This window comes from Musca autumnalis, unplaced genomic scaffold (genome assembly GCF_047663935.1).
Source record: "Musca autumnalis isolate F117 unplaced genomic scaffold, ASM4766393v1 scaffold_1, whole genome shotgun sequence".
Classification (NCBI taxonomy): Eukaryota; Metazoa; Arthropoda; class Insecta; order Diptera; family Muscidae; genus Musca; species Musca autumnalis.
This window is the reverse complement of record NW_027411644.1, coordinates 185,512,522-185,536,257: the sequence shown is the minus strand read 5'-3', so window position 1 is coordinate 185,536,257 and position 23,736 is coordinate 185,512,522. Positions and strand designations below refer to the sequence as shown.

The following is a 23,736-nucleotide window of genomic DNA, read 5'->3' as shown; positions in this document are numbered from 1 at the left end:
CGGAAAAATTAAATTTGTTTTGATGTACAAAGTTGATTTTAATCAACCAAGACTAATATTTATGATGTCTGAACGATAAAATAATTCGTTTATTTATTTTAAATGGGCAAACTGCGATAAAATAATTCTTTATTTGCTCTTTAGTTAGCATTAGTAGCATAAAGGGGTGTTTACACAATGTATGAATGTCATATGAGATGTCAAATTTGTTACCTGTGAATGTTGTACACATAGTGTGGCCATTATGAAAATTTTCTTCTATCAAAATGATGTGGCAACTCATATGTAAATTTTTCATTTAGGGGGAGCTCTATTCGGTCATGTATTTTCGTATGCAGTTGAGAAATTGATTGTTAGAAGAAAACAATTTTACCAAAAAATGAAGGAAATAGGTAAAGAAAACGAAAATGTGAGTGCGATTAAAGTTTTTTAACAATATAAGCTTTGTTCTCGTACTTTTTAATAGTAAAACTCGTAAAAGAGAGAAAGAGAGAAAAATTGTTGTCACACAAAAGTTTTTTCAAAAAGTTTGGGAACGCAAAAATGGTAAAAAAGGTCAAAAAAACTGGAACAAATGTCAAAGTCGGCGTAACAGCCAATCAAACGCCGGCATTCATGTTACTATTTTTTACACGCTCAAATTTGTCGAGTAAAAAGTTTTTAAAGAGAGCGTCATTCAGCGCCATTTTTGTTTAAAGAGAAGTGAACATTTTACAACTTTTTTGTGTACGGGAACGGGTTTTCGTGTAAAATGTGTAAAAGTCGTAGAAATTGTAAAAACTTTTTAGTTCTGGAACACAGCTATAAATTGTGTTATTTGCGTGATTTATATTTTGTGGTCCTATGAAATTGTATGCTAGTGTGAACGCAAAAACTAAAAGTGGTATGGACTTTGACAAACATAAAGGATGTCGAATGGATAAAAGAAGTGACAGCTCATATGACATTGACAGATAGTGTAAACACCTCTTAATGTGCTAACATTAGGTGTGTTCGTTTACTCAATAATTTGTACAAATTCGTACAAGTCCAGTAACTTCTTGCAATCGAATAAGCTCTTTTGCATTATACTGTAGAGTAAACGAACAACAACAACAATTTGTACAAATTATGAGTAAACGAACACACATATTTTCAGTATTAAACAATACATTTGTAATTTGACGTATGTTTTTTGAGGCGAATTCAATTTACAAAAAATTCTTTTCACGTTTCACATTCGTTCAGATGGGCTGATGCATCTACCTTGGTAATTGTGCTATGAACAAAAATCAGCTGACTGCCATTTAAATCCTCCAAAATGTATATCTAAATGCAATGAGATTTGTACTGGATTTATTAAATCCAGTCGAGGATTTATGGCTAGTCTAAATGAGCTATAAGACTAGACAAAATGCATGCAACAAAAAATGTTTACGAAACTTTGTATAGAAACATAACCCTTAAAGGTTGCAGTTTATTCAAAATCGCAACCAAGGAGGAACATTTCATGTAATGGTATCAGAAACGAAATTTATGCATTCAAGGATCTATTCAAGAATAATTCTATGTCAATTGGATCGGTAAATTCGGTTAAATACGTAAAAATGTATAAAAGAAAAAAAAAATGTTATATCACCATATCGTAATATAACATTATGTTAAATTCAAAAGCCATTCACTGAAGAATGATAGCAAACAAAATGTCTTATCTTGTTGTATTCATGTCTTCAGCACTTGAAATGATAGAAAAATGGTATTTCAATTCAACCCATTGTTCAATTGCCGAACCGCATGATAACACTCCAAAGCTGTTATGAATTATTGAGACTATGACCAGTTAGTATATGACGCATGTTATTAAATAAGTTCAGATATTCTGAAATAATTACTTAAAAATGAATTTCCCCAAAAATCCCCAAATATTTTTCAGATTACCCCAAAAATTCCGCATTCCCTAAGTCGAATTATTTTTCCCCATTTCAGAAAAAAATTCCCCAATTTGGGGAAAAATCCCCAATACTGACAACGCTGCTACTTTGCGTTTGTTGAACTCTTTATTCACCAAAGAGAACCAAACATATCATATCTAATTCATATTTCTGTTCTTTCCCCATATCAGAACATTGAGAACATCGATGGTCGGAGGTTCTTCCATTTATTTTAAAGCGACGCATTACAAATCAAACAATCATTAAAGTGTGAACAAAAATTGTGTTTGTGTTTATATATTTTATGTTCATACATTGAAGTGTATTTAATTTCAAAATATAAAAGTTGTCCATTCCATTTGAACAACGAACAAGTATGGATTTTTCGCATTACTTATTGGACAAAAGATCGCGATTGGCCGATTGGAATTTCACAATCTGTCTTGCCTCCTGAAGCAATTGATAACAAAAGATTTAATTGAATTGAATTTATCCATATTTCTTGAAAAAGGACGATTATTGTGTGAACAGTGGTTTCAAATGATCTTTTGGTTACACAGGGTAAGTTATATCTTTATTATTGTTAAAAGCAACAAGTGTTGTATGTAACATTGTTCTAGAAACATTTTATTGAAGAATCGTTATTGCTTCTGGAGCAATTGATGATTAATAAAATAAAATTAATAAAATAATGAATCTGTTAAATTCCTCAAAGACTTGTACTTTTTAAAGGAAATTAAACCATGAGCTTTACAGCGCCAACCATATTCCGTTTGGTGGGCTGTAAAATATAGAAAAATTATGGGAAAATTTTGTACTGTGGGGGGCTATCTGTCGTATATAGGTATTTTTTTATTTTGTATATCAACATTATCCCTAAACCGGATTTTCCCTTTTTAGGGAAAATTTATCCCTTTTTCATCATTACATCTGTTTCAGCATCCCACAAACCTTTTTAGGATTATTTATTTCATGTCACTATAATACAGTCTTAATCTTTTTCCAGAACCCAAAAGTAATCAATAGGAGTTACGCATCTTATGAAAAGAAAACACCCATCTAGGAGAACAAGAACGATAAAATCTTATTGAAGAAGTAGAACGGCTTAAAGGGGATTGCGAAATTAGCCGCATTATGAATGAGTCAAATAATCGTCAGCCTTGTTCCTCTGAAAATTCAGAGAGTTCTTCGTCATATCATCGGAGACGCAATAGTGCCATAAGATGCGAAGAACATTGCTATAGCAAAATGCTCATTTTCCATAAAATGGGCCGAAAAATAAGGAGAGGCAGCTGTGTGGGTCATTCGCAAAGAGGTTTTATTGCCTATACAGGAATTGATATCAAAACTGGTCAATTAGTTTACATCACCGAATGGAATATAAAATATTCTCAAATTGAAAAACAATGTGGTGATGGTAGCGGTAAATGTTTATGGCTTACCTCTGAATCTAAATGTTCCGGTAGTCATTCTGTTGACGATATTATAGATTGTATCGAGAAAGAAGTTGCCATGTTGTCTCAATTGGATCACAAAAATCTCATACAATATGAATGTGTGACGTGCGTTAAACGCAAACAAGGATTGTTGGTGTATTTGGTACAAGATTTCATATTTGGAACTAGTGTTTCTAAAATTTCATCTAACTTGTACTGGTGTATGGATGGTGTACGAAGTGTTGCCAAAGATGTAATGGAGGCTTTGGTTTTCCTTCACAATAAAGGTGTTTCACATAGCCGTCTATTGGATACAACAGTCTTTATGGACAATAGCGGTGTTATAAGAGTAACAGATTTTTCCATAGTTGCCAAATTATTGGAAGTGATTGGCGATTCTGAAGAAATATCCAAAAATCCACCACTGAACGATTTGTCGGCACTGGGAACTTTGATTGATAGTTTAATATGCACTAAAACACCGGAAATGCAAGATTTCATAAACAAGTTAGTGAAGTACACATTAAAAAAATATTGACTTCAAAATGTATGTTGTTTCTTTATAGGTGCAATTCAGATCGTATATTTCACGTCACGGAGCTCTTGGATCATCCATTTCTATGTCCCATTTCTTTTACAAATGAAGATCTAGAAAATAAACATGACAGCGGCAATGCTGCCAGTGAAAAATCTCTAGCTATGGTCCCTTTCAATTTACCATCACGTAATCCTGTAGAAGCAAATTCTACTACGTCACAAGAATTATCACCATTTTCCACGACAACTCTATCCACTTCACAATACGTTTCACGTACTGAATTTGAGGTTATTGAGCAATTGGGTAAAGGAGCCTATGGTGACGTTCTTAAGGTTCGAAATGTACACGATAATCGCGAATGTGTCATTAAATGTATACCAGGCAGCATCCAAGAGTACAAGCAAATGACTCGAGAAGTGGAATTGTTGTCACGTCTTAACCATGAAAATGTGGTACGTTATTATAACTGTTGGTTTGAAAATCTCAATGATGAAGATAAAGACGAAATGGCAAGTGATTGTGGCGCAGGTAAGGAAATCGGAAAACCACAAAAATTAATGCAAATTGAAAATATGACAATGGAAACTGATTCAGATTCATCGAGTTTTGCTATTGAATTTTATGATGATAATGCAAAACCGAATAAGCAAATGATGTGCATACAAATGCAATTATGTGAAAAACTAACTCTACGCACCGCCATAAAAGAGAATTTGTACGCAGATTCAGATCGCCTTTGGAGGCTGTTTCATGAAATTGTTGAAGGCTTATCGTATATACATAACAAAGGTATAATACACCGAGATTTAAAACCTGACAATATTTTCTTAGACGCACATGATCAGATAAAGATTGGTGATTTTGGTTCAGCAACAGCCAAGTTTTTGGTACAGCCATATTCTTCAGAAGGTAGTACTGGAACAGATGAAGTGGGTACCGAATTATATGTTGCACCGGAACTCAACGGAAAAGCTTCCAAATCAATTTATAGCGAAAAAGTTGATATGTATTCACTGGGTATTATTCTCTTTGAAATGTGTCATTCTCCATTTTCAACATGCACGGAAAGATTTGTAACTATTAAAAAATTAAGAAATCCCGATATTATCATACCGGATGTCATTTTAGAGAACCCAACAAAAGAAGTGATTGTAAAGGTAAGCAACTAAAAAGAATCAAACATCAAAGAGGCATATTCCTTCAGAACTGAATATGTTATTTTCTTACAGCTCCTGAACCCTCAAAACGGCCCAAGGCTGAAGAAATATTAGTTTCTGATATACTACCACCAAGTCAAAAGATGGACAAAGATTTGAAATTAGTCTTAAACAGGGCTATGTCAAATCCACAGAGTAAGGCGTATAAGCGTATAGTAACACGTTGCCTACAACAGAAAAGTAATGAAGTCATAGAACATGCCTACAAAATGGTTGCTAGTGGCGCAATGAAATCCTGGAGTACTCCAATTGTTCTCGATAGCTTGGTTACCTTGAGTCCTTTGATTGAATATGTCAAGGGCACAGTTGTATCGCTATTTCGTAAACACGGTGGCATTGAAGTTGATGCACCACTTATGTCTCCCCTAACTAATCAAACATATCGTCGGGGAAAACATGTTAAAGTTATGACTGATTCGGGGCGTGTTGTTGTATTACCAAGAGATTTACGCACAGAATTTGCTAGGCACATTGTCATGAATGGCGTAACTATGATACGCCGTTATTGTGTGGATCGTGTCTATCGGAAAGAACGAGTTTGGGATGCCCATCCAAAACAATATTATGAATGTGCTTTTGATATTATTTCTCCGTCTGTAATAATTTACGATGATGCTGAACTGCTATTTTTGGCATTTGAAATAGCCTCAGAAATTTTCAATCTTAGAGAAGTTAATGTTATGGTGCGCATGAACCACACAAACCTTTTGCGTGCCATTCTCCTAGACTGTAATGTACCCAAGGAAATGTATGGAGATCTCTTTACTGGTATATTGAATTTTATTGAAGGGCGTATATCCGAATTTAAATTCCATTCTGTTGTTAATAAAATTATGCAAAAATCAAGTACCTCGGCATCATCTTTAATAAATTTGCTACAAGCCAATTTCCAATTCACCGGAAGAAATAGTGCCGACGAGTTACCACTGAAATTTTTGGTAGAAGGCGAAGGTAAAGCTGCTTCTCTTGCCAAAGGGGCCCTAAAGGAAATGAAATCAATTGTTTTCTCGGCCAAAAGAATGGGAGTTAAATGTCCCATACACATTTATGCCGGTTTACCCATAAATTATGACCGAGCTGATGGTGGTGGTGTGATCTGGCAAATGATTGCCTATAGCAAACGAAATCCTATGTCCACACCCTCTGTGTTGGCTGTTGGAGAACGTTACGACAGTATGTTAATGGATTTTCAAAGACGGGCTCAAGGGTATAATGCCAAACTGCCCTATCGTTATATAAGTGGATGTGGGTTAACTTTCTCCTTGGATAAACTTGTTGATGCAATGGGATTAGAAGATACACAAAGATGCAGTAGCGTAGAAGTGTGTGTTTGTGTATCAGGTTCCAGACCTCCCCTAAAAGATTTTACATATATTATGCGTCGATTGTGGTCAGCTGGTGTACGTTGTAGTTTTATTAAATCTGCAACCGGTATGGGTACTCAGTCTCAAGATTTGGCTAAATTGGGAGTAAGCTATGTTATTTTGGTTGGAAATAATGGAACATTCCGTATTCATTCCTGGGAAAGAGAAGTCTTTCAAGAACGTCACGTTAGTCGTTATCAATTGGATGATTTTATACAAAATTTATCTACGCGCAAAGATAGCACCTACAATTTGTACAACTAATACTCAGCTCAGGCAAGAAAATGATAATGATCAGAATCGAATATAGATGTTAAAAAACTCATAAACCCAAACAGTTGAAAAAATTTACCTAATATACAAGTTATATGAAGCAAATTTGCCTAGATTTCTTTTATCTTCAACATATGATGAACTATCGACAAAATTCGAAAATCAAGTAAGTTTTTTTTATTAATTATCATTGTTCAGCATAATTTTTGTTCCTCATTCTTTGTAGGTCGCACAACAAACGTTTGAGCACTGGCACAATTTGTTAAAACGGAATGCCGACGTAGTCTTGGTGGTAAAATATCTTCCTGTATCTAGCATGTCATTATTGCAGTGTCTATAAGACCATGCCCTGTTTTGGAGAAGATACATAACAGGAAATTAATTATTTACTTGATAGTATGATACAATACCAATACCATGCTTGATAAGTAAGTTTGTTATTGTATATGATTTTCTTTTAACACAACTAGTTACCACCCAGTTTACTCGCAATGCTACAGACTGGTGAATTTAACATGGTCATGTCATAGGAGGGGGCACATTGTCCCCTCACTGCATTAACAGTAACCACCAAAATCGATAGTCGTATGAAAGGCAGCTGTCTCTTCATTGCACTACCAGTAACCAGTCAATTCTATGGTTTTGGAAGCCCAATTATCTCTTCATGGCATTACCAGTAACCAGTCAATTCGGTAGTCAGAAACGATATTCAAAATTACTAGTAAACTGAAGTCAGATAAATGAGTAAATTCATAATGTGTGTGACTACTTAATACAGCGACTTATGTTTATTTGGTCCTTGGTCCTTGGACCATTCAAAAGCCCCTGAAATAAAATGTATAGATGTTTAATGAATTGACGCGACAAAGAATTGTGTCAAAAAATTTATTTTTTATTATTTACTTACCACAATACATATATTATACTCTTCTTAAATTATTCATCCTTTCTATAATTTAGCTCGTAACACGTTTTTTTGCATCTTCAATTTTTTCACAACAAAGCATTAAAATACGTTTTTAATTATGAAATGACAAAACATTTTTTCTATTTTGTTTTCAAAAAGAGAAATAAAGATGTGTCTTTTTTCGTGATAAATAGTAATAATTATTATTAATGTTACAGATTTTGACAGTTGTATAAAGGAAAATTTGCTGAAAAAATGTTTCGACAACATTTAGTAAGTAAAAAGACACCCCTAATGTTGAAAAGAGATTTCAAGAGAGAAACATTGTATATTACGCTATTACCTGTAACCATGGTGTAAGAAGTAAGGCGTTTGCATGAATTACAACAACTAACAATTTTACAATAACAACATGGTTTTATGGGAACTAGATGTCAATGACAAATTTGAATACTAGGGTCTTTCCAAAATAGTTCAGAAAAATATACAGGAAATAAATGAAAAGATTTAAAATGTAATTTTAATTGGCATCGAAATTACTCTATACATAATGTGATACATTCTACACTTCATATATTTATTATTGCGACACTGAATAGAACAGATTGGAAATCTATTAAATTTTGGAATATTCGGGGTAGATCCTAATATATTCTGACAATTCAGTTTATAAAAAAAAACTTCATTTCCCTTCCGAATTTCCTAAGGATTTTCTTCAGATTACGTTCCGATTTTGCTCCGACATTTCGATCCGAAATCATGGCAACCACTCCATAAAACTTTCGTTAAGATATCGTTACGATTTCGATCCGACATCGGGCGTAGCGTCCGAATTTTGTTGCGATTTCGTTACGATGTCGGTACGACTGATGTCGGATGTCTGACACATGTTGCAATATATCCGCAAATTTTCAGGAAGATCTGTTCAGTGGTTTTCGAGTCCATAAATTAAAAATTAGATATACAGGTATGTGATGAAAACCGAATCGACTCGATTTGCAGAATCGAAATGGTATATAATCGGAGTGCCTTGGATGATATATACATATATAGTTTTGCTTCGCAAACGCCCCTTATCTGAATAATATTTTTAAAATCCATTTTCAATGTCATTATTCACCAAAATTAGAGATATACGATTTCGATTAATGGCAAAACGAGTCGAACCGTTTTCTATCACATACCAGATAGATTATAAGATTCCTCGATTAAATTCAGTATGTTTTAAAATGCTTAAAATGTTGTTCCTTTTCAGGTTCCGTAAAAATAGTCGTTATATTTGGAAAATACATATGTGATGAAATGGCACATTATACCACCGATTCGAAACTAACTATAGCCATTCGAACTATATTATAAGAATAAAGAAACTTGTCGAATAGAGTCATCATTTAAAAAGTATTATTATATTTGTATTAATCAACATTTTGCTGTTTAAATAAATGGCAGTCAATTTACAATTGTTGTTATGCAGTCCACTATTAATAATAATAAGCCATATTTTCATTATTTCAAAACAATTAATTCCTAGTTTTTTTTCATAATCTATATTTTTTGCATTTCAAAGATTTGCAAAGCGTTTTAATTTGTTAAGATTATTTTGTATACATTTTTTTGATAACAAATGTAAAACATTCATTTTTTATTATGGAACAAAATAATAAAAATTAAATCAACAATTAAATATACCCTAAAATAACATATTTTATATATTATGTTTTACTATAACATTGTTTACTATGATGAGGAGGATGTTGAGGTTGGTGAGTTATCGTTTTGTACTTCATTGCCATTGGGTTTATTAAGGCTACGTATAATGCTGGTAGTTGGTTGTAGAACTTTACGCGAAAGGCGCATAAAACCAGAGACAGGGTCACGACCAAAATATTTCACTTGAATTTCTTGGCCAACTTCAAGGCCTAATGCAGATGGATGGGCAACCTGAAAATTAAATGAAAAAACATGATTATTGAGATTACAGGTTAGTTACAACATGTTAGTTAGTACCTTTCTTTGATCCAATTGTGAATTATGCAACAACGCTGGAGGCATACCATTGTACAAAATGACCATAACTCCTGTATCACGTATTTCGGTAATTTTTGCTGTATAAATGCCACCAAATTCTAAATCAGGTATTCTCTCCTTTGGCACCAAGAATGAATCAATCATTTCCTTGGCTTCATGCATTGCCGATTGCGAGGGTGCAAACAGGGTAAATGTTGTTTCATCTTCTGTTGTTGCTGTACAACCTGTTTCAATGTATAGTTTTTTCAAATTCAAACCACCAGGTCCAATCAGTTGAGCTCTCTGCTGTGGCTCTACTGTAATACGTTCGGTAACGGGCCAACATTCTTTTTTCACTTTTCTGGGTTCCCGTATTGCCTCCGACATTATGTCTAATATTTTGGCTTTGGCATCGGTGGCTTTTTGTAATGCTTCCATAACAACTTTTAAGGGAATGCCTGGTATTTTCAAATCAGCTTGTATGGCAGTGAAACCTTTACGTGTGCCGGCCACTTTCATGTCCATATCACCCAAATAATCTTCGATGCCCAAAATATCGGTGAGTATGCGATAATCTTGTAAGTGTTTAGTATCGTTATTTTCATATTTGGTAACCAAACCAATGGCTACACCAGCTGCAGGTGATGTTACGGGTACACCGGCATCCATTAAAGCCATGGAACCACCACAAACAGTTGCCATAGAACTGGAACCATTCGATTCGAGTACTTCAGATGTCAGTCTTACGGTAAATGGAAAATCATTGGGCAACGTTGGTACTAGAGCCTTTTCCGCCAAGGCTCCATGACCCAGCTCTCTTCGGCCAACACCACCAATTCGTCCAACTTCACCGGTGGCATAGGGCGGAAATTCATAGTGAAGCATAAAGTTTTTGGCTTTAATCCCACTGAAAAGAAATTACAAATTAATTAAAAATTAAAAAATAATAAGAAATATAAATTATTTTAAATTTTATGTTTCGAAGGGAAGTGGTGGTGAATTACATAAAGTTCCCTAATCACATGCGAATGTGATGCGAATTTCTAAAATAAGTCCTGTTTTTATGTGTCTGAAAGATTTGCTGGCCTTGGTTTGTACTACATTAATACTTAAAATCATCTCATCACCTACCTTTCCAATGCTGCTAAAGTGTCCAGTTTCATGGCAGATTCTTGTGAATCTAAGGCTACGGTACAGAACACCTGGGTTTGACCTCTTTGGAATAAAGCCGAGCCATGCAAAGGTTTGTACAAATCCACCTAAAATAACGTTTCAGTATTTAGTGTCCACACAAAATGGAAAAAATATTCAAACATTGACTCACCTCACAACTAATATTTCTTAAACTATCGAAATCACGACCATCACACCGACGATCTGTTTCAAACACCAACTCACGGAATATTGATTTACAAAAACGATTAAATTCATCAGTTATCAGGGCTGGTTCAGTATCGGGATAACTTGACCACACTTTGTCGATGACATTTGTTCGTACTTCATTTACAGCCATATCACGTGATATTTTGTCATGACTAGCATCTTGGAATATTTCACGTAAACGCATTTCACTCATACTACGAACGGCAGCAGAAATTTCTTCATCAACAGTGGTGATTTGTTCCAACGGCCGTTTTTCTTTACCATGACTTTTTTGTAAACGTTCAATTTCTGAGACAATATTTTGAGCTTCTCGGGTACCTTGTTTGATGGCCTTCAGCAGATCTTGCTGTAGTACTACATTACCTTTGCCTTCCAACATAACAACTAGATTTTGCTTAGTAGCTGATACTACTAAATCCAGTTGGGATGATTGTAATTCACGGCGGGTGGGATTAACAATTATTTCGCCATCACAAAGACCTAATCTGCAAAGATGAGAAACTTCTTTATTAAAATTGGTTCAGAAAATTTTTCACACAACACGATCTTACCTCACAGCTCCTATAGGACCATACCATGGTATATCACTTAAACTCAGAGCCAACGAAGAGGCATTTAAGGCCAAAACATCTGGTGAATATACAGCATCCATGGCCAACATATTGCACACCAATTGTGTTTCAGTTCTATACTCGGCTGGAAACAGAGGCCTTACTGATCGATCAATAAGACGGGCTGATAAGATTTCCTTCTCAGATGGTCCCATTTCACGACGAAAGAAATTTGTGGGAATACGACCCGAGGCGGCAGTTTTCAGACGATAATCCACAACCAAAGGAGTGAAATTTGTACCGGGAGTGGGTTTTTGTTTTGCCACGGCAGTTACCATAACGGCTGTATCACCCATTTCACAGACGGCAGTGGCATTTGCAAAGCGGGCAAATCTACCCGCTGTCATAATGAGATTACGTCTACAGAGGAAATAAAAATGAATTTCGAGTTTGGAATTTCAAACGAAACTGCCTGCATAACTCACCCATTTGAGAACTTAACTTCTAGCTGTGGTCCCTCAATGTTACCGCTATGTATGGACTTCCTAGGTGTATAGAAATGATGACGCAGTCTAAAGTTAAGCAGTTTCAGATAATTTGTTGGATATTTCATTGTTTAAAATGTTTGCCAATGGATTTAAACGGAATGGACGGAAGATTCTTTTCCGCACGCACCATCTACTCGTGAACAGCTGACTTTGGCACATGGAAAAATCATAACAAACCAGTGCCATCTAGATAAATGTGTCAAAATAGAGACATAGAAGGCGGCGAATTTTACCAACGGCGGTGACATATTTCTCAAGCGGCCGAGAAGTAGTAAATTTTGTAACGGTGTTTTACCCTGCGTTTACACATGACAGGACAGTTGTGTCCAGACAACTGCAAAAACAGTTGTAAAACTATAGCTCTGTTCCAGAACTAAAAAGTTTTTACAATTTTTACCACTTTTACACATTTTGCGTTCCCGTACACAAAATTTATATGAAAATCGTTTACGACTTTTACAACTTTTACCACTTTATAAAGTACGGGAACAGGCCATATGAAAATCCTTGTTTTCTTTTTGTTTTTCGTTCACATATTTTGTTTATGTTCTTTTACTTTCAACACATTTCAATTATCATCTCACTTATTTTTACGAAAATGTCGAACATTTGTTAACCCGACTGTCTGTGAAAATATGATGGACAGCTGGGAGACAAGCGACAAATGTATGTATGTGTTGGTAAATCAGAGTTGTATTTGAAGACATTTGTTTGGTGTAAACGCCTAGTTAATAATCGATCATGTTCAGTAGTCACAAGCGCAAAATTTGCGGTAAAGAAAATTCAATTTTTGGGTGAGAGCGTACACAGTGGCTCTTTCCTATCCGCTCTCTCCCAAAAACTCAATTTTCATTACCACAGATTTTGCGCGTGTGACTACTAGGATGGTATAGTAAATTAAGTGCCAGCTATTTTTATATCCTCAGCATTTATGCTAACGAGGGAGGGTATATACACTTTCATACGGGCAAAATGTGCCTCATCGAAATAATGGTTTTAGACCATAAGTATGTTTGGACGAAATCCGTTTCAGACAATTTGGAGTCGATTTAGCAATGTCCGTCCGTCTGTCTGGCTGGTGCGCAAGGCAAGTCGACACTTCCTGAGAAAATAGCCTGGAGCGCAAGATAACTCTCGAAGGGATCTGCCAATTTCAGATTCTCCCCCCACAAAAGTTCGAAAATGTTCGGATAGGGATATATATTTTTTGAGAGCAAAATATCATTCTGAATAAAAACTTTTTCCCACCAATATCTCCGAAGATAAAACGGGAAGACCTCCCTGCTATCCAGCGTAATTAACACTACAGTTTTTTGCCGGGTTAAAACACTTCAAGAGGATTTATTTGACGTTTGCGCTATGGAATTGACATTTGAAATCCAAACCCACTGGGTTAATCCGGTTAAGTGTATCCGGGGTATAAGGCCATGTTTATATTATAGCCTTTTGCAGGGTTAACCTTCATCATGGGGATTTGTTTGACTTATATGTAATGGAATTGACATTTAAAACCCAGTGGGTTTGTTAAATCCGGTTATATATAAACGTACTATAAGTTCCAAGCATTTTGATGCTAGCAGATATAGTTCCGTTCAGAACAGACAATACTTAAATAATTTCTATTCGAAAACTTTTTCGCGATGGAGTGAAGGTGGCACAAAATGTGTAATAAAAAAATTAAAGCCCTAATAAACATAAGTTTCTTGATTTCAAAAACAACAGTTTGAAGTAGCCTTTCATTTTTCATTAAATTGCTAGCGAGCCCAAACATTTTTGTAACAAATATCCTTCCTGCTTGCAATTATCCATTCAGAGAGATGGGTTGGAAACATTAGAATTGAACATACATCGAATTTTCATTCATGATTTTCAAATTTATGTAACTAATTTAAAAATATCTATTTTTGAAATTAAAATAATTTATTAAGATTTTTATGATTTTCTTATTTTTTGTTTACAAATACCAGTGACACTAGTATTACTTACCGCAAAAAATTTCTATGTTGTTGTTGTTACGCCAAAAATCGATGGCACTATCGATTATATTAAAAAAAACAATTGCTCTGTTCCAGAACCTGCAAGAAGCTCCTATTTGTTACTACGATAACAATTTTTCCTTTATGTTATGGAAAAAACAGTAAAAATTAGCAGATTCTTGCAGTACTGGAGCATACCAAATATAAGTTTAATCTATATATATTATCGGATTAAAAACCCGTAACATAAAACCTGTTAAAATGAATAGAAATTACTCCGCTTTTCGGTTTTGTGGATGTGAGAAAGTAATTCCGTAGACCTGCTGGCAGAGACCCACTTTCCGGGATGCAAGGACGCTGATTCTTATCCGAGTTTGGATATGATAAGAACCTATACTCCTGACGAGAGGGTCTCTGTCGATAGGTTGATTAGTGATTCCAGGATTTCTTGAGTGATCAGCACTTTTCAGCCCAATAAATCCACTCGCCCAGAAGGTGTCCTTCCGGTGATGCTTCAGAACGCACCGCCGGTCCTGATCAATATACTGAAGGTTATTTTTAGAGCCTGTATGCTGCTGAGGCTTGTCACGTAAGAGGATTTCTGGCTTAATTCATTAAGTTGTATGTTCTTCCGGCTTTAAGTCAAAAGTCAAAGCATACGAAAATCGTGTTTCAGCACACATTCACATTCATATATTTTATAAATGAAGTCATGGTAGAACAAATATGTAAAAGGTAAAATAAATACTACAACAAATACAACTCGAACAACAACCACAAAGGAATTTGTTTTTGTTTGTAACGTTACTGCCAGTTGTATTTAGATATGTTCCTTTACGTGCAAGAATCTTCAAGTTTTACCACTTTTTACTTGAAAAGCGTTCCTTTACACTTCCGTTACACATGCCAGTAAATTGGTGCCAATTGAGTACATGTATTATACATGCAGTTTTCTTGTGTGTTTACACATGCCAGTGCAAGTTCAATTCCAAAATTATTTTAAGCCGCATATAAAGGGGAGTACACATTATCATTCAAAACTGACAGTCAACGTACTTTTAGGACAATTTTCCGGCAAATAACAACTTTTATTTAGCTAAAAACGTTTGAAATACAATATTTACGGTATTATTTAGAGATTACAAAAGAAATTTTTCAGTTAGGCTTTGATATTCACGAAATCGACCTCGATGACTGTCAGTTTTGCTTGTCAATGTGTACTATACTTAACACACAAAATTGCATTATATTTCAGATTTAAAACACAATTCACAACATATTTTACTATTTTTATTTTGTTTCGTTTTAAAAAGATTGTTTTCAGTCATAAACATAATGAATCTGGTATTGCCGCCTTTTCAATATTGTATAATCCCAGAGGGGAAATTATTTATCAACCTATATTTGCATGAAAAACATCAAAATTATGTCTTTACTAACCACTAATATATTGCAGCTGCCAAGACGTGTTATTTGTGTTTCCTAATCTTTTTGATAATATGCATTAAGTGCCTGTTTCACTATGTCGAAAGAAAATGAATGCGAACGAAAAACACCTAAACTTTGCTTTTCATGGTAATATTTCCTTTGTGTTTGCTTCGAAACATCTACAAAATTTGAAAATCATACACGAGTTAAGTAGTTTTTCTTTCGTTTTCTTTTTCGTTCGACATAGTGAAGCAGGCTGTGAATCTTTGCATTCTTAAAACAAACAAAAATGTACATGGATTAAAAAATAGTCTCGGCAACTCGTTTTTCATTTTCGACATATCATTGGCACCCAGCTCAAAATTTTGCTCTCATGAAAAATCTAGTGCCAGTGGAGTCGACAATTCAAAAAATGTAATTGTGGTAGTAAAATATTGTGTATGTATTGAATTTTTCGAACTGTCACTGGCATGTGTAAAGGTTGGGTTACTTCAGACACCATACAATTCATATTTGAGCAGTTCACAACTTTTACTATTTTTGCCGGTTTTACCATTTTTAAAAGGAAAGGAACAGACCGTTTGTAAACAAAACAAGGAAATGTCTATAAATTATTGGAATTTAAAAAACTAATAATTTTTCACATTTGGTTGAATATTTTGGAAAACATGAATGAAAATTCGTTACATTTTCAATTTTTATGTTTCCACATCATTCCACTAAATGCATACATTCTCGCAGAAAGTAGAATTCTTGCAGAAATTCATAGAAAAAGGAGAAGCACATGTTTATTAGGGCATTATTTTTTTAAATTTTAACAAAATACCTAACATATTAACAAACGTTGTATCGCCTCTACAAGCGGGGATTTACTGCGCGGCTTATCGTTCGAACTTGGAGGAGGTTACATATCATTGATATGAAGAAGTCTCTCTGGGAAATGGTTTTTTCCGAATGATATATTTTTTTTTTCTCAAAAAATATATGTCCCTAATGTACATCGAAATAGAAATAATTGTATAAAATGTCATATGAAATTTGACACTAACGTTACAACCCAGTTCAGTATGCTGTGTATTGCTGCTATCTTTTCTTATTCTACCATGAAATGAAGTATTTCAAGTTATTCAAGAAGAATGAACCACGTCAATTTTTATTTCATAAATAGTATATAGTGGTTTTAGGTGTATGAATACGAACTTTGTCACCCACACAGGCGCCATCTATACCTAAATGACAGAATAAATTCAAAATTTTATTTTTTATTTTTAAAATTTTATTAGTTATAGTAATTCCCATCAATTATTTCATATTTGCATATAAAATATGGACATCATAACGAATTTATTCCTTTTTGAGGGGTGTAGGAACTTGAACTATGCATACTGTATGTATGTTTAAACAAATTGCATAATCTTTAATTATGATAGTTAAATAATACACACTCGTTTTAGAATTCTTTTTTAAATAATTTATTAATGAAAACAAAAAATCTCAAATATAAATCTAAATGTTGTAATTTGAATTTGTTCACAAAAATTTATAAAAAAAACTTTTAAATACTGTAAAAATGTCAACGACTTCGACATGTATTTTAATGACAAATTTCAACATTGTTGCAAGGCTTGGAGGTGTTGAAACCCGCATAAGCTGCCTTAGCAAATTTCAACATATCATCCATTATGTCACCACCGCCATGCAAACTATTTCTCTGTTGAACAGGTATTTCGAAAAACATCCATATTTGCATTTCCTGTTCGGCAGAGTAATAATCACGTATAGTATCCACTAGCATTGAGGTGTTACCCTTAGGTCGAATATCCAAATTCTCCAAACAATTGCTAAGAGCCACTTTTCCTTCGGCATCTAATTTCCCAGCCACAATTTGCAAATAGGAAAATTTCACTTGATACATAACACGATTTCTATCCGAATAGGTGAAAAGAAAATCCAAACACTCATGGCCCTGACAGCCGGCTACCAAATTTTGATATTCACCATTTAGCCAACGCTGTAGATCCATGGTGCTTAGGAATTTCTTTGAACGTGTTGGGCGTCTCAACAAATTGACCATATCAAATTTTCGTATGTCGAAATATTCACATTGGATCCAATTCAAGCTAAGCTGGGCCGATTGCATTCGTTTATCAACTTCACAGACCAACAAATGATTGAGAACTGCTGCCGATGATTCACGTTTAGCTACACATCGTATCATACAGCAATTTCGTTGTTTTAGAAGTAAATGTGCCATCATTGAAGCCATTTCCGAACGTGTCCGAGCATCGAAACCATTACCAACACAATCGAATTGTAATTTTGCCTTTGATGATGATGCCGATGAGATATTGGAGAATTGCGATGTTGATTTCTTATTCACCTGTAATGTACCGTAACCCAGAGCAACAAAAGGGTCGGTCATCTCGGGTCTGGCTCGCACCTGTACCAGTGTCAGTTTTGAATGTGATGCATTTTGTGAACCCAGTTTATTTAGTTGAACGATTACACGATGTTTTTCCGAGACGGCTTTTTCCAAAGAAATCATTGTTTAAAATTTAAATAAAGGGGGAATTTTTAAAATTTTAATATTATTTTTATTATGAAATGAATTTGGAAATTTGAAGTAAAACAATGTTGCCTTCATTCGAAAAATTTCCTAAAATAGAACAAGAATCCAGTTCGTTAGGTCCATTTACACCACTGATGGGCAGAAATGCTCTGCCTCACACACAAAAGTGTAAAAAATACATGAGTCTCTCGCAATTTGCCCACCATTGATTTACACCCACTTAGAAACTGAGAGTAATAAGTGCTAACAATGCAAAAAAGTGTCGAGTTACGTAAATTGAATATAAATCGTATCCCCCTGAAAACTACCCTGCGTACGACACTGTTAGGTGCAAATTAGTACGAGCTCTATATTGATTTTAACAGACAGACAGATTATCAATAGTGTATATATTTTTAATAGGGTCTCCGATGACAGACAGACGGACAGACAGATTATCAATAGTGTACATATTTTTAATAGGGTCTCCGATGAATATTTTGATGTACTGTAATGTCCCATCTGATCTCTGCTTATTAGATATTATTTGAAGATATCCTCTTTAACTTCTCCCTTTGATGTTGCTACTGACACCTTCGGAAAATCGTTAGAGATGCATAAAAAACTTTGCAGACCGCAGGTAGTTTTGTGTCTTCCAACAAGAAACTCGATCTGACTCCACAATTCATCTTAGAGCTGACTGTGTATTCATTGATGTCGTGATCCGTCCGTGGTGGTAGGATATTCCATTCTTTTCTGATTGGGAATTTGACCACATACGGTTGATCGAAGGACTTTGCAAGAGGGCAGTAATCAGCAGTAATTGCTATCTCTCTCGATAGTGTGTGAAGCACACAGGCATGTTCCTATGCTCTATCTCTCCACATTCATACAGCATAGAGCCTTGCGAAATATGCATAATTTCTGTCGGACAAGTCCACCCATGTCACCCCGATACATGCGGGCCATTCTTTCTTATTCCGAATTCGCAAGCAAAATAACTACGAATCTTATAATGCCGTTTGCAGAATTCGGAATGTTTTGTCGAAACAAATTCGAAATGAAAAAGAAAATTCGAGTTTCCAGGCGAGTTCGTTTAGAATTCGAAAGATTTTTTTCTAGGGAAATTCTAAGGGAAATTTAGATTTTCTTAACAAATTCGGACAAAAGAAAATGAGACTCTTTTCGGAATAATCAAGGTGTTTGATGCGATAAATCGGAAACTATTTAGGTTTATCTTAACGGTTTCATTGAAGGTTCGTTCAATTGTTGAAGAAGCAGTTGAATTGTGCTTTAGTTTCTTCATCTTAACGGGCTTTATGTCCTCTGCCTAGGTTTCCAATTGCACCAGTCGGTTCAATACAGACCTATCTCGCTTGAGGCTGGCACTGAGAGCCATGCATGGAATGTAAAGGTGTAGTAATCAGATGTGGAACCGCCGAGGTAGAGTTTCTTTACGTATATTTTCCGACGATAAATAGCTGTACTCCGGGTTATAGAGTTTCTTTACGTATATTTTCCGACGATAAATAGCTGTACTCCAGGTTATAGACCCGAAATTAGCCCACTTTGGAAGGTCATAACCGATTGGTCTTTGGGCCTTTGGTCCTCCGAAATTACCAGAGATGTATAGTGCTGACTGAGCAGATTTATAGCTCTACGTTTTGTATGGTCAATGAGAACGTCCCTACCACAATTAGTACAGAGTGTCACAGCCTGCAAGTATAACAATCGTGTCACTTGGTCTTACATCACCTGGCAACCAGTCGTTTATTTTGGGTCAGAACATCTCCCCATTATTGTCTTCATGAGCAGACCACCCGATTTCATTACCTCTGAACGCCGCACTATCATCAAACATGAAAACCTGATTGGCCTAGTTTCAGGAAGTTCATCAATCGACGCTTTAGAGATCTACCCAACACTTTTGATGTTCGGATAGGAGAAAGGATGTTCTGATACATTATCACTGCTGCAGCCGCTTGTTATATACATACTTGTTGGTCAAATACCCGAGGTCAGACCAAATTTCCCAGAAGAGTAAACGGGATTTGCAAATGAGAGCGACCAGCTTCGTCGTGCCAACCCCAGAGTCTGGGAGCTGACACTGCAAGTAAACAGGTTAGTTGGTAAGCATAAGTGGAATAAGTGGCTAAATCATCTGGAGAATTGCAACATTGGTACCTCAAAAGAAGGAGTACAGGACCACTACAATATTTAACGACGTTACGTTGACTGATCTGAAGAGGTTCGAATCGATCGATCCGATTTAATCGATAGTTTATCGAGTACCCCGGTAATTAAAGAATGAAGAGAATAGTACTACGTTGCATTAGATCTCTTCCTGCCAAAGAGCAGCCGCCACAATTCACAATGTCAAGAGAATGGTAAAATTATCCAATACGTGGAATCTCCATGGTAAGGTTGAAACTGTATCTCCCCAAAGTTCTCAAATTGTTGCTAGCCATTCACATCGTTCCCGAAGTCTGGAAAATGGCAAAGCGGTGTCGCTCTGCATCAGGCAAGGATGCCAGCAAATGTGAATCGTGCAAACGGATTTCGACTTTGTCACCCGTTGCAAAGATACCTGAGGCTTTAATCCGGCCCAGCGTCAGAATTAGCTATCCAGTTGCCGATCGCCATCTCCACACATATTAGCCGAGGACGCAACCAGAACAAACCGTGCAATAGGACAGTTTTGGTGGCGCTCGACTTATCAAAATCCTTTGATACTGTCAAGCACTCCACACTGCTTGAGGACATTGAGCAACCTACCCTGTAGCAAAATTTGACAATCAATATATGTGTGGACACTAGTTGTACGTGGAATTCAGGAACAAGAAGTTCAAGCCCTGTAGAGTGAAACATTTGGAAATACCTGTAAGGATGATATCTCCGGTGGTATTGACATTGTACGTATGAAATTAAATGTACGATCTTGGCGTCAGGTACCTTCCCTAATTTCATTTGTGAAAGGCTGAATGCCTATTTGACTGCTCTTACCACGTTTTCCCACACAAGGAACATGCAAATATCCGCCACTAAATCTACGGCCACTCTGTTCACCACATGGACTGCAGAAGTGAGAACATAGTTGAATATCATGGTAGAAGAATGTGGTGTATTTCAATAGTTATTTCAAACACATGGCAACACTGATTCTATGTTATGCTTTTTCTATTCTATCAATGTATCTTTTGTACTAATTAACTATTCGCTACATTTTTAGTAACAGCCATTTTAGTTACTAGTTATTATTAACTTGTTCACTTCGATTTCAACCATCAAACAGATCAAAACGTTCGACTCCATTTTTATTCGATTTATATTCATCTCTGTTGTTATATATTTTATTAAATAAAGCATTATTATTTAAACATTATCAAACGCGTGCTTATTTTCAACAAATACACAACAAAGAATTTCGACCCACACCAAAATTTTAGGAGTCACATTCGACAGCATATTCATACCATCCGTGCATACCACAGCTATACGTGCATACCACAGCATACAAGCTGAAATGTACGAACAAGTTCTTCAAGTCCCTAGCCGGCAACACTTATGTAGATCAAAAAACCTTGTTGACCACATATAACGCGATAGGTCGATTTGTGGTAAACTATGCGTCGACAGTGTGGTCTGCGAATATAATATATGTATTAAAATCTTTCAGAATGCCTCCAAGAGAACTGCAACATGGTGGCTCCTCATGTCTTCCAGTACAGCAACACAATGGCACGCTTTCGTTGTAGTACTTACTCTGGTGTTACCGTCAGAGCTATCCTAATCACCATATGGTGGATAGGACCTCCATCAATGTATGTCAGGAGGAATCCCTACGTCAACTAGCCTACTACCAGATTTAAATAGCATTTACACGCATGCAGTCGCAGATGCCATAAACAACTATAGTGTAAATGTGGTTCTCAGAGAACATCCCCCATCTATTGCAGGCGAGGAGCGTCATCTACCACTACAAACCAGAGTAGTGTTGGCTCAACTATGGTCGGATAGTGCCGCGTCTGAATTCCTATAAAGCAGGAATCGATGAGCATGCGCCACAGGCCCGCACGACACTGCATCTTTTCAACTCAATTAACTCCAGTAGATCTCCGATTACATCCCATCGAAACAGCCACATTCCTAGAACTGGAGACAGATCCAGAGCTAGATTAAGCAGGAAAACAAACTTACCAACATAAAATAAAAACATTGTTACAACAACATCTTCATTTCTCTCTATATGATGTACTACCTCATATAATGCGGTTTGCACATATCTGCCTTTAACGTATGCATGTTGTTTGTATTTAAGCATATCGACAGTCCGTTCCATTACCTTGAGTAAGAATGAGGTTAAACTTATCGGACGATAAAATGTTGGTATTGTGTAACGTGCATTGCACAGTGGATCCACTTCTATGGAGAAAGTGGCCAAAAATATTTACAGTGTAAAAATCAAGCCAGTGCGCCGGTTACGGCTTTGTGCTGCTGCGAAGAGTGTTCTAAGAAACCACGAGCGTAACATTCTCTCCCTATCCCCTCTGGAGGGGGTATACGGTAAGAATTGTTTTATGCCGTTAATACAAAATTACATGAACAAAGGTCCCGATTATCTTATGATGCAAAAATAGGCTTGGGGAAACAAAACAATCTCCAAAATCAACAAAAAATCCAACCAATTTAGCGGATTAAAAAATCAACATTTTTGTCTGAAAATTGGTAAAATTTTTAATATAAATCTTATAGCGTTCTTCCTGGAAGGAACGTACCGCCAACGTAAGACAAATTTGGAAGAAGATTTCTTCATCTTGCCACTGATACCAATTATGTTAATGTACGTGGTCAGATAACAGTGTTATACGCTAATATATCCATAGAAACCCTATTCTAGGGCAGCTTTAGTCAGCGACCCACCATTCATAGTCTGGCACTAGATGGCAGCTGATTTTAATACTAAATAATCTTAAACCCATCACATACTTTGGAGAATTTTTCCCGAGGTGGGCACTTCAAAATCCACTATAATATTTTGATATACGTATTATTTTCTCGATATTTTTAATATATTTACTTGCACTTAAAATATAGGTTGTACTCACAACAAAAAATATTAGTCAAATGTTCCGACTTTTGATGCTATTCTTAAGAAAATCGCGTTCGAATGAAACAAAAAATAATATATTTTTAAAAAGATCCATGCCATAGCTGTAAGAGTTGCCAGATGTTGTACCAAAATTTTGACATTAATTTTTTAATTTTTGGCCAACGGAAGGATCCACTGTGCATTGCCAGGTTTGTGAATAAAAACTAACCTTGCCTCTTGCCAGGCTGTGGGAAGTATACGCAAATATCAAGTAGGCGTTGAAGGACCTCTTTGCCTTTATTGCAAATTTATTTTGTCATCCAAGGTTTTCTCGAAGGGGACAACTTTCTTCGAATGAAATTACTAGTACCTCGATTAATATGTTAATATTTCTGTCTACATCTTAACCCTTTGAGATACAAATATTTTTCATATTTATCATTATTAAAGGTCGTAAAAATATGTCCTCTGCGACAAAAATTCTTAAAAATTCCTCGTGGATAGGGAGTTTTCAAATGTTGCCTGTGGGCAACATCGGGCCATTGTGGTTTTAAAAATTAA

General features: G+C 35.6%; 4 protein-coding genes across 8 annotated transcripts in view; 1 reads left to right on the top strand and 3 right to left on the bottom strand.

Annotated features, from left to right (window-relative positions):
• The window catches only part of LOC141388806 (uncharacterized), a 56,490-nt gene extending 48,585 nt beyond the window's left edge, over positions 1-7,905 (bottom strand). For 3 of the 4 annotated variants that reach the window (XR_012408935.1, XR_012408938.1, XM_073959194.1), the window contains exon 1: positions 7,646-7,905. The gene's annotated coding sequence lies outside the window, so the exon portion shown is untranslated. Of the gene's footprint in view, positions 1-7,159; positions 7,564-7,645 lie in introns of those variants that run through there. The other variant, XR_012408933.1, reaches the window with a different exon arrangement.
• On the top strand, positions 1,926-9,341 carry LOC141388807 (eIF-2-alpha kinase GCN2-like). Its single transcript, XM_073959195.1, is given in 6 exon segments — positions 1,926-2,471; positions 2,917-3,853; positions 3,913-5,041; positions 5,089-6,904; positions 6,965-7,166; positions 8,901-9,341. Coding segments are annotated over 3 exon segments (3,579 nt in total). The 5' UTR covers positions 1,926-2,471; positions 2,917-3,044; the 3' UTR covers positions 6,730-6,904; positions 6,965-7,166; positions 8,901-9,341.
• PNPase (polyribonucleotide nucleotidyltransferase 1) lies at positions 9,025-12,321 on the bottom strand. Its single transcript, XM_073959192.1, has 6 exons — positions 12,072-12,321; positions 11,587-12,006; positions 10,977-11,520; positions 10,784-10,911; positions 9,653-10,559; positions 9,025-9,586 (listed from the first exon to the last, which is right to left on the bottom strand). The coding sequence occupies exons 1-6, from the start codon at positions 12,197-12,199 to the stop codon at positions 9,383-9,385; spliced, it is 2,331 nt and encodes a 776-aa protein (XP_073815293.1). The 5' UTR covers positions 12,200-12,321; the 3' UTR covers positions 9,025-9,382.
• A 4,711-nt stretch (positions 12,322-17,032) lies between these two features.
• On the bottom strand, positions 17,033-18,189 carry LOC141390985 (uncharacterized). Of its 2 annotated transcripts, XM_073963902.1 has the most exons (2): positions 17,919-18,189; positions 17,033-17,861 (listed from the first exon to the last, which is right to left on the bottom strand). In XM_073963902.1, exons 1-2 carry the CDS (start codon positions 18,081-18,083, stop codon positions 17,133-17,135), a joined length of 894 nt encoding a protein of 297 aa, XP_073820003.1. In that variant the 5' UTR covers positions 18,084-18,189; the 3' UTR covers positions 17,033-17,132. The 2 variants fall into 2 exon arrangements, with proteins under 2 accessions (XP_073820003.1, XP_073820002.1); XM_073963901.1 differs by having other exon boundaries at positions 17,033-18,189.
• Positions 18,190-23,736: the final 5,547 nt, after the last annotated feature.

What these genes read in the sequence shown, in the direction of transcription:
- LOC141390985 (XM_073963901.1), bottom strand. Translation starts at nt 18,083, where the DNA reads ATGATTTCTTTGGAAAAAGCCGTCTCGGAAAAACATCGTGTAATCGTT.
- PNPase (XM_073959192.1), bottom strand. Translation starts at nt 12,199, where the DNA reads ATGAAATATCCAACAAATTATCTGAAACTGCTTAACTTTAGACTGCGT. An exon ending in GAAGTTAAGTTCTCAAATGG is followed by an intron (nt 12,007 to 12,071) that starts GTGAGTTATGCA and finishes TTTCCTCTGTAG; the next exon opens with ACGTAATCTCATTATGACAG. An exon ending in TAAGAAATATTAGTTGTGAG is followed by an intron (nt 10,912 to 10,976) that starts GTGAGTCAATGT and finishes ACGTTATTTTAG; the next exon opens with GTGGATTTGTACAAACCTTT.